Below are 18,229 nucleotides of genomic sequence, written 5' to 3' on the forward strand. Positions count from 1 at the left end.
CTACAGCAATTAAGCTTTGTTGTTGTTATATAAGATATTGGAAATGTTAGCAAAAATTATTGCATTATACATTGAAATTATTTCATCGCAGCCATTGTCACGTTTTGATCCCAAAATGTTAGGAACTTCTTCTCAAAATTAACTAATATAGCTCTCTGTCAGACTTGACTGTTGTCATCTTTTCTGAATCCTGAAATTCTTATCCAGGGATGCTGGACAAATTTTACCACGTTCCATTATGAAGTATTCCCTTGAAAGAGTTTCAGATCTACGTGGACTATTTTCAGTGACAAAGGAGAGCAGTGTGCTCTTTACTCTGTGTAAGAACAAGGGATACCTGAGTTGGATACCACATGTTCTGTCCCAAACACTATGTACCCATCTGCCCTGGAGGGGACATCTGTGATTTAACCTGACCCAGTTTCTGGCAGAGTACAAGCACAGACTCAGAGCCAGTCACCGTCCCTGGAGACAGCATTTTTGTCTGCAAACGTTCTTTCCCAATTTGTGGTGATTGGAAAGGAAAGCTGTTTGGTCCAGGGATGAAAAGTCTAGCTCCCAGCAGGGCAGCTTTATCCAAGTCATTCACACAGACTTCCTAAATTAGATGGCAGAGAAGATTCCTTGCCTGTGAGGGAGACCACGGGCAGCTTCTCTAGATATTCCACTGCCTGACATGGCCTTATAACTCCCTCTGCCTGAGTTTTGTCATCTGCCAAATAGGAAGAATGATATTGAATGCCTTTGAAAAGTATGTTCTGCCTTATAGAAGGAAGGAACTATACAACCATGAAGTATTCTTAATATTTAACTTTAGGCTATGGATATATGTTTGCATGTAATTAGGTAGTTACCTCTGCTTTTCCCTGTGCAAGTTAAGTAACTACTCTGCCTGCCCCCACCCAAGAGCCACGTGTGCATTTGCTTATGCTCGTGTTACAGCTTCTGCACACCTTGTTTCACCTTTCTGCCTCCTTTAAGACCCGGTTGGAACAAAGATAAAGCAGATAGGTGGAAAGCAAGTTCTGCAAATGGGAGGAGTAAGAGATGCGTGCAAATTCTGGGAATCCACCTCATCCCCTACTCCACCTCTTCCCGTTACCTCAGTGTGCCCGCCCCCATCTCCAGCTGCTCCCTTAAACCTCTGCTGCCCTGCTCTGGGGCCAAATCTGGCAGCCCATAAAGGTGCTGCCTCGACTGCTGGGGAGAACACTTTCAGCTGCTGACACTACAGATGGCACCCAGTGAGATGGGGCCGAAGCTGGGCAGATGGGTGCCTCTGGGGCATCTCCTCTCCCTGCTCTTCTCTACCAGCATGGCGGTAAGTGTTGGTGCAGAGTGTTAGTGTCAGTGCTTAGAATGCTTCTGGAGGAAACTCACTGAAAGTGGTCTTGTTTCTTCTCTTCAGTACATTGCTACCAGAGAAAACTGCTGCATATTAGACGAGCGATTTGTAAGTATCATTTTCTTTTACATTAAGAGTCTAGTCAAAGCCTGCCTACACCACTTACTGACCGCCATTTGTAGCTTCAGTAGATCCTCACTGTTAACTTCAAAGCTCATTAAATGCACTGTGCTCAAACCTGTTCTTGACTGGTATCGGTAAACATCTGCTGAGAAAGGCAGCTACGCTGCTAATAAAGGTATATTAAAGACACTACAAGTAACACCATGTACAAATTTCTTTCTATGTCTGGATATATATATGGTGTGAAACTAAAACCTCTCTATAAATTCTGTAGTACTGCAGACAGAGGCAAATGTCTATGCTTTTTTTTTTCCCCGCAATCATCTGTACAAACTGTTCTCCTGCCCAAATATTCTGTTGTCCATTTTTGCTGCTGAAACATTATCTGTTATTATTCCTTTCTCTTTAGGGTAGCTACTGCCCCACAACTTGTGGCATTGCAGATTTCTTTAACAAATACCGTCTCACTACGGATGGTGAACTGCTAGAAATTGAGAGACTTCTGCAGCAAGCTACTAACTCCACAGGATCAATAGAATATTTGATCCAACACATCAAAACCATCTATCCTTCAGAGAAGCAGACACTACCACGTGAGAATATAGAAATAGCTACATAATTGAACAACTTGTCACTGTCTTGTTTTTCTAATTTGCCAAACTGCAATAATTTCATGCCTTTGTCTATCCTTCAGAATCAGTTGAGAGTTTGACTCAAAAGTCCAAGAAAATAATTGAAGAAATTATCAGATATGAAAACACTATTTTGGCTCATGAAAATACTATACAGTAGGTATCTTTGACCTTTCGTAGCACTTTATAATCCAAATCATTTTCTTTCTCTTCTTTTACTAACAATAACAGAAAGGCTTTTTGTGCTTATGTTGACCATTAGACACTGTCATTAGAAGTTCCCTTACAAGGCACAAAGCAACCATGAGGATCTGAGAGTGCATTTTCGGTTCATCAGTGTTATCCATTAATTGTGCAAATAAAAGATAGGAATGTTAGGAAGCCTGGCAGTGATTTTATTTGTGTTTCTTTTGCTTCATTAGACATTGATAATTTCTTTTTTCATGAACTATAGAGATTTTATTAATGTGCCTTTGTAGAGTATATGAAATATTTGTACAATCATTTACTCTGACTAATTTCGCTGTACATATCTGAGAAAATCAGCTCAGTTCCACAGGTATAATTCATAAGTTATTATAAACTCAGTGGTGGTCTTCAGTAAACCGACACTGAAAATAGAATCGAAAACATCATTAACTTTTCTAAAATTTGAGGCTATTTTTATTGACCTGAAAGTAGCAAAATCTCTATTTCTATAGCATTAAATCAAATACGATTTAAACATTCTGATCATTGAGGCAGTTTACATAATTTATGCGAAATTCCACACTTACGGAAGAATAATTCATAATTTGCTAAGGAGAGCAAAGGAAAACATTCCACGGCATTACAATCATGCATTAATTTGTGGTTTGAGTTTTGCTGATTAGAGGCAAGTCAGGTTTTACATGAGATTAAGCATGTACATTCCCATTTTGGCTGTTTTACTCAACTTTACATACCAGTGCTAAGAGACTGGGGATGAATGTGGCAGCATGCTGTCTCAGTCAGGCATCTGTGCAGGTAATAAGAAGCAGCTGAAGAAACAAGCCATTTTTATGTCTCTCTCTCCAGACAGTTGACAGATATGCACATAATGAACAGCAACAAGATCTCACAGCTGAAACAAAAGATTTCTCAACTCGAGTCACACTGTCAGGAACCATGCAGAGATACTGCTGAAATACAGGAGACAACTGGAAGAGGTGCACAAAATGCTTCTTGTATGGTGGAGGTCTGATTCAGTTACAAGTGCTGCCAGTTAGCATTGCAGTGATGGGGTTCTTGTGATCTTAAGGAGTGATAAGGATCTTGTGATCATAGACTTGTGCAAAGATGTAAGACTGCAAGTTTTGGAATCAATGCTTGGATCGATTTTAGGAAGATAACTTACAATCATTACTTACATTACAGTTACTTACAGAACTTACATTTCTGCTGATTGACCTAGAAAAATTTAACTCCAGAAGTGCTGGCTTTTGCTGTAGAAATTGGTGCTATGACTGTATTCTACACATAAGTTGCTTAAATTCCATGTGAAATGAACATTCTCGTATTCATAGAATCCTAGAATGATTCTATAGAATCATAGAATGATTTTACACAGGTCCTGTGACCTTCAGTACTTTTTTTTATGGCAATGACATTTAAACACTTAGACTAAACTGCAAAATTTGAAACAATATTTTTTATTAATATTTATTAATCAAATTTATTATTAATATTTATTAATCGAATTAACCAAACTTCTTACATTGCAAAAGTTACCATATCAAATATGAGGATGGAGTGTGAGGATAGAACTATAGATTAGTAACAATCCTTTGAATATCTTTACTTCAGATTGTCAAGATATTGCAAATAAAGGTGCAAGAAAAAGTGGTCTTTACTTCATCAAGCCTCAAAAAGCTAAGCAGTCTTTCCTAGTCTACTGTGAGATCGACAAGTATGGCAACGGCTGGACAGTGTTACAGAGGGTATGTCACTAGGGTATTATAATCATAAGGGTTTGTCACTAGGGTGTTATTATCATAAGGAAGTGTATTGCATCAAGAGCTGTTTACATCTGCTTACCTGAAGTGTGTAGCGTGTGTTTTTTTGAGGGTTGGTTTGTTGTTGTTTTGCAGAGGTTGGATGGGAGTGAGGACTTCCGGAGAAATTGGGTTCAGTACAAGGAAGGATTTGGACATCTGTCTCCAGATGACACCACAGAATTTTGGCTGGGCAATGAAAAGATTCATTTAATAACTACGCAGTCCACTCTGCCATATGCCTTGCGAATAGAACTGGAGGACTGGTCTGGCAAAAAAGGGTATTTGCTCATGAAGCCTCTGAAAATGGCATCTTAATACCTACTGCTTTTCCAGTACTGTTAATTTGTACAGATCTAAAAAAAGCGTGGCACTGTTAGATATGTCAAGATGCATGAGATATGCATGGGCTCCTGAACTCATAACTGTGACAGCAGCCCTCACGTGTACCTGTCTGAAGGCCACGTGCCAGAAGCCCTCATTGATTAGGCAGAATAAGTCTGTTTCTTCTCTTCAAAGTTTCTTCAGTTCTGTCTTCCATTCTCCAGGAGGGCTTACTACCTTTCCTATTTTTTGAGATACCTATTTCTTCCTTCCACCAAGAGCTTCCTCGTGACTTGAGTAAGCCTAAGCAGTAGCAACTTGGTAGATAAACACGTATGTGGATGTGTAATGTAGGTCTTCTGTGCGTCACTAAAGAACAGTAGAGTCAAAAAACACATCTAATGGTGGATGACAAAAACTGATTGGATGTCTGTCCTTGAACCAATTCACACAATTGTTTAAAAATAACCCTTTTACAAAATTACATGCTAGGATGCCTTCAATCCCTTTTCTGCAGTTCTAACATCTACGTATATTTCATTTGTGCATATTAGGAACGCAGCATGCTTATACTCACTATTATCCTCTGTTAATAGCACTGCTGACTATGCGGTATTCAAAGTGGGAACTGAAGAAGACAAGTACAGATTGACCTATGCCTACTTTATTGGTGGTGAAGCTGGAGATGCCTTTGACGGCTTTGATTTTGGAGATGATCCAAGTGACAAATCCTATACCTACCATAATGGCATGCGCTTCAGCACCTACGATAATGACAACGACAACTTCGAGGGCAACTGTGCCGAGCAAGATGGATCTGGATGGTGGATGAATAGATGCCATGCTGGTCACCTCAATGGACAATATTATATAGGTGAAATATCTTCTAAATACATATTTTTGCATGGACAAATGTAACGAAGGACACCGCATTTCAATGTCAAAGGAAAATGGGTCACTTTCATTGAGAATATTTAGTCATCTGGTTTTCCAAAGCTGATGTAGTCCATTCATCTCAATAATTGTTTATATTAACACCAATTTGTGGCAGTTCTCCAGCCCAAAGTGGAGTTCTTGACCCTGACAGAAGCAAAGAGAGGGAGAGGGGTGTGCAGTGTGTTGTATGCCCAGGGATGTCACAGAGGTGTTGGTACCACGACTTTGTATGGGATGGGCACATTAATCATTTAGAAACAACTAAATACTTTGCTCAAATTGCTACTTTTAGGTGGTGCGTACACATCCAGAGATGCTGGTTCAGATTCATATGACAATGGCATTATATGGGCAACTTGGCGTGACCGATGGTACTCCATGAAGAAAACTACAATGAAAATCATCCCATTCAACAGACTCTCAATAGATGGACAGCAGCACTCAGGAGGCACCAAGCAGGTTTGACCATTGGACAGAGGACATATTTAAAATAACCACCAAATACGTTTATAATTGCAAATACAGAGCATGGACAGCTGAAATTTTATGCCTACCGGTTCTTGGAGGCGTCAGCTTTGTTTACTGTTTCATCACAGAAATATTTGTGTTTTGATTTTAGTATACCTTCCTTTTCACTGTTTCTTTTAACAAATAGATGAGTAGATAGTCCCAGGACTACAAATAATTCCTTGTCTTCATGTGTTTTAATTGCTGAACTTTAAATTTCCAACTAGTATAAATATGTATGAACACTATCAACATATCATAATTAAGCCTTATGTACTTCATCTTTCTTTAGAAAAACATTCAAACACTGTCTTTTTTTTTCTTTTCTTTTTTTTCTATTGCAGGTTGGAGACTCATAAAGGCACAATTTAATAAAGACTGACCTGAATGGAGAAAATAAATCTTTTATTTGAACGACACTGGGCTTATCTCACCTTCCACAGTTTGGACATCAGTGTTGTGAAATGCCACTGACTATAAAATGGCCAATGGTTTTCCTTGAGCAGTGCTTACCTCTTTACATGGTTGTTTTTTCTGTACACATTCCCAATAAATTTTTGATTATTACAGAATAGCTGAGCTTGCTATTTGTGTTCTACCATCGGCCAAACACAACACAGAAAACACTGTGACTGCAGGAAGGGTACTCTGATCAAGTCTGGTTTAGTTCCTTCTCTGTATTTAGAAGTATGTGTTGGAGTTATTTTTCCATAAAACATGGCTAGGTTTCAACAGTCTTCACTTTGTTTTCTGATGAAACTGTCAATTTGTGACACAGATCAAAGTACACTTGAAAGGGACCTAGTTTACTGCTGGAGCCGCTTGAGCAAACACACCACAGGTTAGGAAGTGTACTATCAGTGACAAAGGTATTTTACTCCAGAGCATGCATATTAGCAGGTTTCTCAAATATTATTCGAAATAAATGTTTGGTTTTCTATATAGCACATAGTACTACGCTGTACAAGGATTATAACTGAATACCACATTCATAAACTTACTAAATTATTGTAATGTTTTTAGCATCATTTTCAGACCAAAATAATAAAATTTTTAGTATTAATTAACTATGTTTTAGTTCCATTTGCTTTTACTATGTGTGGTAATAATTTTTCAGTGACCCACACTGTCAGCACAGATCAATAAAAGCAGGATTTGAGATGCTGCCTGAATGTAATCCCTCAGAATATTTGATGAGTATTTCTGGGTGAGGGGTTTAGAAAATCAAATTACTTTTGTGGATACATTTATCAACAAAATATACAGAGAGAGCTAGAATAGAAATATATTTATAAATGTCAAGCTGATACATAAAGAAATGCATCCTAGTCTTTATTTTTAGCTACCATTGAATAGCCAGGAGTTCACCTGGCGTTTCTGAATAGCACATTTAAATGGCTTTTTTAAAGACAGGGAAACAGTACACAAGTAAGATGGACCTCAAAGGCCGTTTATGCCACCTTGAGACTTTTCCTGTTGATGTGAGCAGGTCTTTGTCTAGTTTGCAGCCGAGCTGCTTTGCTTGAGTTGAATGTCCACAGCACAACAAGCTGCTATCCACTTATTGCTTATACTGCAGTTGTTGTGAGTGGCCAAGCCACTTTCACTTTCTGTTTTCAGTTTAACTCCATCTATGATATGACTTTAAAAGTTGTTTTATTTATACATGTACAACATGGAATTAAGAAGTATTCCTTTCCACTCTGTTACTTTGACCTCTGAATCCACATTTCTCTAGGTCTGAGCTGCTCTCCCACTCTTTTTGTTGCAGTGCCTTATTTTATGAGGAAATGCCGTGAAAACAAATATTCCACTGGTGTGACCTGGCATTTTATGGATTACTAATCAGAACTAAGACTAACTCATTCTTTCATTTGGTTTGCTGGTTGGTGTTCTGAGGTCTCACAAATAATTTTAAGCCTCTTTGGAGAGGACTGAAGATATGGAGGGCTAGAGCTGCTGAATCCAAGATCGTTCACAGAAGTCCTGTGCCAGGACTCATGACAGGGTCTGCCAGACACTGCAGATATGTTCTATGGGCCTTGAAAGAACACTGTCAACAATCATGCTTTTTGGAGATCTTTTCTACTGCTTCCAACCATGGAACTATCAGAAAGGGACCTGAACAGATCTTCTGTTTCTTCTGTCTCGTAGAGAGAAATTAATACTCTCACATTTTGTGGGGTTGTTTATTTTTGTTTGTTTCTTTGTTTTGCAAGTAAATACGTTGTGTTTTAACTTAATGCCTCCATTTTGTATTCTGAAAGGTCTTATTTATCTTCCCTGAATCAGTCTAAAATTGTACAAGGCCTACAGGGCATAACCTACATAATATAGCACAGCACATTATATTTAGGCAAATCTATCCCCCTCTGAGTTCTTGAGATTTTATCACAGGACTTGGTGCTATCCATTGCCTTCCCTTCATACCCTTCCTTTCATACCCTATGCTTGCTGTCACCCTTCCTACTTGTCAAAGACCATTACCATTGTAGCACAAAGCATAGGAATTGGGAGCAGAAATATTTTCCTTTTGGCCCTGTTGGAGCGAAGATTGGACCAGATAGATCCAAAGGTCCCTTCCTACCTCATCCATTCTGGGGTTCTGTCATTCTGGCTCACATCCTGGGCACACAAATCAACCCTAAATCCCAGACTCCCCAGCTATTGCTGTGGCAGCCTGCCAAGAGTAGGGCAGCCAAGCAGTAAACTGCACTTCTTTGATCATGAATTAAAGGTAAATCCAAAGTTTATCTAGCTCTTAGCCTGTAACCTTTTCAAACAAACACACAGAGGAGTGACTAGATGATTGCAACAAGAAAGCAAAGGTACAGGCTGAAGGTCAGGCACAGGTTCAGCCACCAACTGGAAAGTCTGAGAAGCTCCTCCTCTACCTCAGCTTCACACAGCAATCCCCTTCACACGAAGCAGGAAAGCCCTCTTGGTTAACCTAGTCCTTATGGTCAGTTATCAGCTTTTTCCAGACCCCTAGACCTGGTGACTGAGTTTTACTTGGACCACAGCTTAAGTTTTTTCATTATTGAAGGTCATCGAGGGCCCTCTCAGCCCCCAGGCATCTTAGAGTTGGCTGCTCCAGAGCCCCGGTGTTAAGTAGAGAGCTACAGCTGATGTCAGTGGTATCTGCACATACAGAGTGCTCTAAAGACTCAGAGTATCAAAATGGATCAGGGATAGTACGTGCAATTCTTGTGCTCCGGAGCAATTGATCTTCAAGCAGAGACTTTGATGTCAGCTGCATAAGCCAAATTAGAGCTCATTGGTGCAAATGGGAGACTGTCTGTGGACACCAGCAGATATTGCATATAGCTCATTTAACTCTGTTCTTTTAAAAAACTCATCACAGTCCTGCAAGTCTTCCTCTCATTGTGATCTTTTTGTCCTTTAAGCATTTTCTTGTTTGAGCTTTTTATGATTCTTTAAGATCGTTACAATTCTTCCACAGCACCATTACAATTAAACTTCTTTCCAAGTATGCGCAGGTAAGATTAAGTCTTAAATATAGTAGAAACCTCCGGTCATATAAAAACAGATTTTGATGGTGTAGGTGTAAATCAGCGACATAAATCAATGTAGCACCATCCTATCCATCTGCTCTGTTTCTTGTAACCTGAGAATACGACTCATTCTTAGTGATATTTGTACGTAGAGTTCTGTTCTAATTTAAGAGGGCTTACGGAGACAAGAGAAGCATGCAATGCAAAACCAGACATGGGAGAAACAAAAGAGTCCAGTTCAACTTCAGCAAACCTTACGTGTAGAGTGATGAAGCCTTCTGAAGGCAGAAAACAAGGAAAAGCAGAGAAACAGAGAGTAAGAAAAAAAACCCATGATGCTGCTGCAATGGATCCGAAGCTGCAAACAGCTATTTTGAATTTAAAATGTGGTATAAAGCCAGAGTACCTATTTTCTGCCCATTAAAAAAGATCTAGTAATTCTCAACTTTTTCTTTCTTTTTTTTTTTTTCAGGGACATTTTCCAATACCACTTTGTTGTGCTTTTCATAAATATGTGTGCAACTCACCCTGTTCATTTCAATTAACAATAAGTCTGCGTAAGAAAGAAGGTGACGCTAAACAAGGTGTGTGTTATACGAACACCAGCAGTGTCCAGCTGTAGAAACATATGCAGACTGAGCTCTGCAGTCCTCAGGGATCCATTTTTGTTGACAAACCATAGTAAACTTTCTTACACTGGTATTTGCCTCAGAAGGCCCAATAGTTTTCATGGGCATGGAGTTGCAAAGAAAGGGCAAAGCAATGACTTTCAAATATCAGCTTGCTTGATTGTATTAGCTAAATTCCGGCCACACAGCATGTGTTTTCCATCAGTTAAGTATTGCTGGCTTCTGCTAGGACCTGCATACACCCTAGATGAACAACGATTTACAAGAAATGAAGTTTGAAGCGGATATATTATTCTTCTTCTTTCCTGGAATACACGATGTTGCCCTCATGGTGGTGCTGTACAAATTTATCTGGAGTAAATAACACCAGAAACTTGTGCAAGACACCTTAGGTAATCAGCTCTGGCATGTTTTGTCTCCAAACAGAAGGGAGAATAATGATTAATCTCAACTCTTCAGCAAGGTTTAAATTGCATCAAAAGACCAGAGGAGAGCATCCTCTCATCCACAGTTCTGCTCGCTCTTCTCTGAAGATGATACCATTGAGGATACTCTGTGTGTTGCTCTGCCTCAACTTAGCTTGGGTATGAGTTTGCTTACTTCATTCTTTCCATACCTCGTTGATTTGAAGAGTAAATGTTTATTTAATCTGCATTAATCAGATGTATGTTTGCTGTCACCTATCTTGTCAAATTCAATGCACGCACATACGCACAAGCTTCCTGTGACTACTTCAATGCTGGACTTTCACAGCAGCAGTTCTTGAATATCCAGTTCTGTTTTGCTTAATTCAGTCTTGTTGAACCTGCCTGCCTTCAGAAAAGCAAAGCAAATAAATTAACATGAATTCATAGATTCACAGCTGCTGCTGTGAGCCTTAAAGCTGGCTGAATTGGATGCTAGAGGCTCCAGCCAGTCACAAATTTTCAATTTCACAAATTTTAGGATGAATTATAATTTCTTTTCTACTGTCTCATTTTACTTCAACTGCATGTTTCAGCTACAAACGATGCATCATGACTTTATTCTAAAATGCAGATTTAAAAATAGTGATTCTTTGGCCGCAATAACAGATTAAACTAGAATCTAAACCAGATTACAGTAGATTATAATCTACTATATTATAATATATAATGTAATATTTATTACCTAAAATAAGCAAGAAGCAATTTTTAGATAAGGAAAGTGATAATCTTGATTTTCAACTACACTAACATAACCTTGCCATTTTTTCAATTATGTTTCAGCTAATAATCGTATTTTAGTCTTTATCTTTCTCTTTGTGACTGAGTTTTGAAGGAAGAGAATGCTCTCACAAATTGCAGAAATTACTGGGAGCAGATCTGGCTAAATAGAAGCAGTCCTGTTGGAGCTGCCAGTGCTGAAAGGGCACAGACCACCGAAAATTAAAGGTTTTATTTGTTACTTTTAGTGGTCCCTTGGGCCAAGATGAATCAAATCAAAGTGAAACTGCTGAATTTAGTAATGACAATCCAGTTCCACAGAGCTGAGGTTCTGGCTCTGGAGGCTATAATTAGAAAACTTTCTCTGCATGAGAATTAATAATCTTTTTCAGCATGAATTATACTGCTTGATAAGAACATAATGCATATACAGAGAACCTAGGCAGACCTAATTAGGTCTCAAGCAATTTCTTTCACTTTTTATGAAAAAGAATCATTTTCCAGTTCTTTACTGAGCAATAATGCAGTAAGAATCCCTACAGCATTTTGGCTTAGAATTAGTTGGTATAATTGCACTTTAGTTTCTCAGATTTCAAGAAAATCTCAGTACATTTGTTTCTGTTCCTTCCATTAGCAAAGTGCAATCCACCCATCACTGACATTATTATTTTCATTTCAATGTTATTAGTTTTCTTGTTCTTTATGCCAAGCAAAACAGTGCTACAAGGGACTAAAACCAGAAACACTAATGAATGGGAAAACTCAATTCATGCATATCTTCAAGCCAGTTTTGAGTAGGCAGAAGGAGTAGAATGAAAACAAAAAATTTAGGAATATGAAAGCAAGTGAAAATAGAACACAGATGTTTCAAAGTTAGCTTAAGTAATTTCAATCTAATTTTGCATTTTCATACAGAGCTCAAGATTGTCTTGCAAAGATATTACCATCATATATTCTAAGCACCATCCATTCTCCACACGAGCATAAATTTTAAGAGTGGAAAAGCTTTATTCTGACAAAATAAACAAAAGCAAGTCTTACAAGAAATGCCTTTACGCTGTTGGGTGATGCATTCCACAAGGCTGCACTTTCCACAGCAGCAGCGCCCCACTGAGTGCTTGAGGATATCATCTTTTCACTTCCATTTTCTTGACCACTGCTCTGACAGCCTCAGTTTTGTGCTTCTTCTTGCTCCTCCCGGCAGGCTCAGGATGGGGAGACCGTCTTTGAAAAGGAGGGTGCAGTCGGACGTGGCCCCAGGATCGTGGAGCAGAGGCACCAGTCCTCCTGCAAGTATGAGAAGAACTGGCCTATCTGTGCGGATGATGACTGGGTGAGCAACAAGCTTTGGGGACGGCAGGGCACTCATGGACCCTGCCAGAGTGCTCCTGGGGCTTTTGTGCTTTTGGGCCGTAGTCTGGGGGATGATGGGCGGCCCTTTACACTGGGACAGCATGGGGAAGTGCCCTGGGGAAAGGCAAGAAGCAAAGCGGAGCTGCAGTGAAACCAAGGGGGAAAGAAAGAAAAGACAGAATAGTTTGGAGGGAGGGAGGAGGCTGGGAAAAATCAGTCTGAAAGAGAAAGGCAAAGTAGAAAAACCAGAAAAAAGAAAAATTAAAGTTCTTTTCATTATTTTGATGTTGCTGCTCTTGAAGTTACTAAGAGGAATGCACTTGAAAGAAAGACTTGTGACAAAGGGGAATATGTAGAAAGAACTGAAAATTTTTAGGAGGTCTGATGACAAGGTGCTCAGTAAAAGCTTCCCAGTGGCTGACTGAATGTCTGTGTATGAACTGCCGGTTTGTCTCTCCCTTGCCTCTTGCATCTCAACTCATCTCTATGCTACATTTATAAGATGTAGTCTTGCCAAAGAGCTGTAATGTATAAGAACATGAGGCTCTTCTGAGGAAAATTCTGCTTAAATTAATGGGCCCAGGGCATCCTTGCTCAAACAGGACAGCTAACTTCTCTTTACAGCAGTCCTTTGGAAAACAAACGCAGTGAGATTATTATTTTGGTTTTCTTATTACTGTTATTGTTACTGTTATCATTGTGGTTTTGTTTAATTTTGTTTCTACTCTTAAGGAACCGAGGAAAGTGAAAATTAAAGGTTCCTCACTCCCACATAAGACAGGATTCTATGCACACCTTTCAGCAATTCCAGTGCAACAGTGTCAGAGGCGCAAGATGTGAAGGGTCAGCTGTGTCAAAGTCACTGGGTGAACAGGACAGCAGAAGTCACATAATACTGCCCTAAGTTTTATTAGAGGGTTATTGCTGGTTTAAACATACTGATTTCAAAAACAAAAAGGCATGCTCATGAAGATGTTAACGCAGTTATTTCTCTTCCACTTTTAGGGTACAAAATGTCCATCAGGCTGCAGAATGCAAGGACTAATTGATGACACAATCCAGGATAACACGCACAGAATAGACAAAATTAGGCAGCAACTTGCAGCCAGTCAAAATAACTATAAAACATCCAATCGGGTAATTGTGGAAACCATAAATATACTGAAGCCTGGTCTGGAGGGTGCCCAGCGTAAGTATTCCCCCAGTTTTATCATCCGTTGCTAATTTTTGAGCGCGTGCATGTTAGCAATATTCTGTGGGAACATATGCTGCACTGGACCTAATTAACAAAAGCCAGAACAAACATGGTGATACACAACTCTTAACTACTAACTTGTAAAAGGTAATGTAATTTTTACCAGCTTTGTGTTACGAGAAATTTGTTCTTAAATATCTGCTTATATTGCCTATTTTAAAATATGATGCACTTCTAGGAAAGAAAATCACACCTGCATACCTGACCATGATGAATTTCTCTTTCAGAGCTTGATGAGAATTATGGTCATGTGTCAGCAGAACTGAGGAGGAGGATTGTGACATTAAAGCAGCGAGTTGCCACTCAAGTGAACAGAATTAAAGCTCTGCAGAACAGCATTCAGGAGCAGGTGGTGGAAATGAAACGTTTGGAGGTAGGCAGCCACTGCACCATTCCCACTGTTTGCAGAGCCTAGCTACAGAAGGGTCTGTTACACAGTGCCCAGCAAGCAGTGCCACATGCAGAAAGAAAATACAATGCAATCCTCTCAGGATCTGCTCTGGTGAGGCAAATTCCCCAGTGAGCTGCTTTCTGTGGGACTTGTTTTATCTTTCCTGCTATGTGGGAAGAGGCATGAAGTCAGGAGGGCCCTTTGTCCCATCTGCTCTTGGACAGGCAGCTGGGATTCCTGATGCTGTATCTACTGGCAATCAGCTTCATGCAGGGCATTTCTTCACTTGTAAGGAGCTGCTGGGCAACAAAGATGAGGAGAGAGACCCTGTCCTTCTGTGATGCTGCCCAGCAGCCACCAGCCCCAGGAGCGCACACTTAGCTCCAAGAACATCAGGAACAGAAAATAAACATGCCACAGCACATCTATATCTCTCCATGGAACTTATGTGCACTGTGTATTGTGTGTGCCAGGATAGACTTCAAAGTGGAGCTTTGGAAAAGCTCACCTGTAGATGGGAGGTACCAGGGCAGCTCCCCATTTTTCCCAGCCCAGGTAAAAGATACACTAGCTTGAGAAAGTCCAGAAAAGATCCCTAATGCAGTTATTTCTCTGTTTATGTAGGTGGACATTGATATTAAGATACGAGCTTGCAAAGGAAGCTGTGCAAGAAGTTTTGATTACCAGGTGGACAAAGAAGGCTATGACAACATCCAGAAGCAGCTTACCCAGGCCAGCTCCATTGACATGCACCCAGACTTTCAAGCAACCACCTTGAGCACACTGAAAATGAGGCCTCTTAAGGACTCGAATGTTCCTGAACATTTTAAGCTCAAGCCTCCACCAGAAATGCAAGCTCTGAACGCATTTAATAACATCAAGCAGATGCAAGTGGTATTAGAAAGACCAGAAACAGACTCAAGGCCCTCCCGAGGCGAGAACTTTTACCACGTGGCAGAAGCAAGGGGGGATTCTTCACCTTCCCACACCAGCAAATTAGTTACTTCTGCTCATGGGAGAGAAAACCCTAGCCTGGTAGACAAAACCACCTCCTCTGTCCATAGATGCACCAGAACTGTCACCAAGAAAGTCATTAGTGGCCCTGACGGTCCTAGAGAAGAAATAGTTGAAAAAATGGTTTCCTCTGATGGCTCAGACTGCTCCCACTTACAAGGAGGACGGGAAGGAAGCACATACCATTTTAGTGGGACAGGTGACTTTCACAAGCTAGACAGGCTTCTGCCAGATCTAGAGTCATTCTTCACCCATGACTCTGCATCCACTGGTAGCAGGCACTCTATTGGCTCGAGCACCACCACAACCAGCAGCCGTGTGACTGGGGCGGGCAGCAGCCGCCTGGGCACTGGAGGGAAAGACAAATTCACAGACTTGGGGGAGGAGGAAGAAGATGATTTTGGAGGACTTCACCCATCTGGATTTGCTGCCAGCAGTGCAAGTCACTCCAAGACTGTAGTGAGCAGTTCCTCTTCTAGTTTCAACAAGGGAGGCTCCACTTTTGAAACCAAGTCCCTAAAGACCCGTGAAATATCTGAGAGGCTAGGTGGGGTGCAACATGATCAGAGTGCAGAGGATACCCCAGACTTTCAGGCGCGCAGCTTCAGACAAGCAGCAATGAGTACAAGGAGAGACTACAGTGGGAAAGGTACACAGAAGTAGTAATTGAGGTAGTGGAGCCAAATTCAATTAATAACCAAACTGACAGAATGCTTTCAGATACTGCAATATAACAATGCGATGATAAAATGCCAGAACTGTGTCTGATTGTTGCCACTTTGGAGATAAAAGGGAAAATATATCACTAATACTCGGGTATTGCATAGACAATTAGCAATTTAAGATCTGTGTAAGGTTTCCTCTCTCGATTCTTTGTAATGTTTTGCCTGTCACTAAACCTTATGTAGTCCAAGACACATTTAACAAATTTTCCTCAGATCTATTGCTGCTTGGATTCCTCTGAACTTTTTATTAAACTTTACTGATAACTCCTGTCAAACCAGATCAACTTTTTTTTTTAGACTGCGATGATATCCGCCAGAAACACACTTTTGGTGCCAAAAGTGGCATTTTCAAAATCAAGCCAGAGGGATCCAGTAAGGTTTTGTCAGTTTATTGCGACCAAGAGACCACTTTGGGAGGATGGCTATTGATCCAACAGAGAATGGATGGATCAGTGAATTTTAACCGTACGTGGCAAGACTACAAGAGAGGTTTCGGCAGCGTGGATGGCAAAGGGCGAGGAGAGTTGTGGCTGGGCAATGAGAACATCCACTTGCTGACTCAGAACGAGACTCTGCTTCGAGTAGAGTTAGAGGACTGGGATGGAAATGCTGCATACGCAGAGTACATCGTGCAGGTAGGGACTGAAGCAGAAGGCTATGCCCTGGCTGTGTCCTCCTATGAGGGGACTGCTGGGGATGCACTGGTTGCGGGCTGGCTGGAGGAAGGCTCTGAGTACACGTCCCACGCTCAGATGCAGTTCAGCACCTTTGACCGGGACCAAGACCGCTGGGAGGAGAGCTGTGCTGAGGTGTACGGCGGCGGCTGGTGGTACAACAGCTGCCAGGCAGCCAACCTCAATGGCATTTACTACCCAGGGGGCCACTACGACCCCAGGTACAATGTTCCATATGAGATCGAGAACGGAGTAGTCTGGATACCATTTAGAGCCTCTGATTATTCCCTCAAAGTTGTTAGAATGAAAATCAGACCCCTGGAAACCCTGTAGAAGGACAGGCATTTAATATTTGTCTCACAACTAAAAGTCAGAAATGTCTTTTATATATGTCTATGTGTGTGATGTACCTTTACCCTATGAATTTGAAGGCAACATGGCACATCTGTGGCATACAAAATAAACTGATTGATTATTAACAAAACGGTTCTTTCATCTTGTTTATAACTGACAAAACTTTCCAAGGAAATGTTGATTTTCAAAAACCTTAAATAAATCTCTGCAACCTTTTGTCCCATTAGTGCTTCTTACTACCAAGCTTAGTTTGACAACTTTAAATGTCAAAATCTGGCAGAATGATATCCCTGATATCCTCATGCACGGCTAAGCAATTGTTCTGAAATGGGAACTGAAAAATGACATTGTGTGCTGTGATATTCTAAACTACAATCTGAGTTTATCTTGATGGTGACGGGGAAGAGAAGTTTTGATTATTCTCCTTTTGGCAAGGGTTGTGACATCAATCTACTGAAGAAATAATTCAAAGTGACAGTGCTCTTTGGAGCAAGTCAACAACTTGAACTCCAACTTAATAACATTTTCCAGACTTAACTACTTACTTCAGCTGAGGAGAAAAATTGTGAGTGGCATTCGTATCAAATTTTCTGTCTCAAATTTTCACACAGTCATGGAATATTCAAATGCAATCTTACATCTTCATCTTTAGAACTGAAAATCCATTTATTTTTTCTCAGGCTTATTCATTGTCATGGGCATAAAAGGCTTCATGGCTGGAAGATTTTGTTACTGCTGTTTGTACTGGATAGAGAATCACAGAATCACAGAATCACAGAATCACCCGGGTTGGAAGGGACCTCAAGGATCATGTAGTTCCAACCCCCCTGCCTAGCAGGGCCACCAAACACACACATTCAGATCAGGTTGCCCAGGACCCCGTCCAACCTGGCCTTAAACACATCCAAAAGACATACACAGTGTACTGCCTGCATTTCAGCAGATACGTCACATATGCAGTGCCAGGCAGAATATCAAGTTTGAAAATAGATCCTCATCAAGCTCATTGTTCTACACAAGTGAAAGACATAAAAGGAGGTAGAGATCAAGCCATAAAACTTATCCCCAAAACAAGGCAAATTGATAAAACTAGATCTACGTAAAAAAATAAGCTATTACTTTTTAGCAACCCCGAAAAGGCTTTGATAGTAATCAGTAAAAGCAAGATGAAGAGCACCTTGGTGAATATATTATCTTTACTCAAGGTTTTAGTATGTTTTTTGGCAACACATGTCAAGCAGTGATTAGTCTACATG

The 18,229-nt window shown here is 40.4% G+C and overlaps 2 protein-coding genes across 2 annotated transcripts; both read left to right on the forward strand.

The window, feature by feature from the left end:
* Nucleotides 1–1,146: 1,146 nt before the first annotated feature.
* On the forward strand, nucleotides 1,147–6,453 carry FGG (fibrinogen gamma chain). The gene is made up of 10 exons (XM_042829847.1): nucleotides 1,147–1,321; nucleotides 1,409–1,453; nucleotides 1,878–2,061; nucleotides 2,163–2,256; nucleotides 3,157–3,287; nucleotides 3,925–4,058; nucleotides 4,209–4,393; nucleotides 5,033–5,310; nucleotides 5,665–5,831; nucleotides 6,224–6,453. The coding sequence occupies exons 1-10, from the start codon at nucleotides 1,235–1,237 to the stop codon at nucleotides 6,236–6,238; spliced, it is 1,320 nt and encodes a 439-aa protein (XP_042685781.1). The 5' UTR covers nucleotides 1,147–1,234; the 3' UTR covers nucleotides 6,239–6,453.
* A 4,047-nt stretch (nucleotides 6,454–10,500) lies between these two features.
* Nucleotides 10,501–17,189, forward strand: FGA (fibrinogen alpha chain). Its single transcript, XM_042829820.1, has 6 exons — nucleotides 10,501–10,607; nucleotides 12,412–12,540; nucleotides 13,566–13,749; nucleotides 14,043–14,188; nucleotides 14,831–15,869; nucleotides 16,243–17,189. Exons 1-6 carry the CDS (start codon nucleotides 10,557–10,559, stop codon nucleotides 16,950–16,952), a joined length of 2,259 nt encoding a protein of 752 aa, XP_042685754.1. The 5' UTR covers nucleotides 10,501–10,556; the 3' UTR covers nucleotides 16,953–17,189.
* The last annotated feature ends 1,040 nt before the right edge of the window (nucleotides 17,190–18,229 follow it).

The sequence above is a fragment of the Centrocercus urophasianus genome, unplaced genomic scaffold (genome assembly GCF_019232065.1).
Source record: "Centrocercus urophasianus isolate 14NV4802_14NV808 unplaced genomic scaffold, USGS_Curo_1.0 seq_32, whole genome shotgun sequence".
NCBI lineage: Eukaryota > Metazoa > Chordata > Aves > Galliformes > Phasianidae > Centrocercus > Centrocercus urophasianus.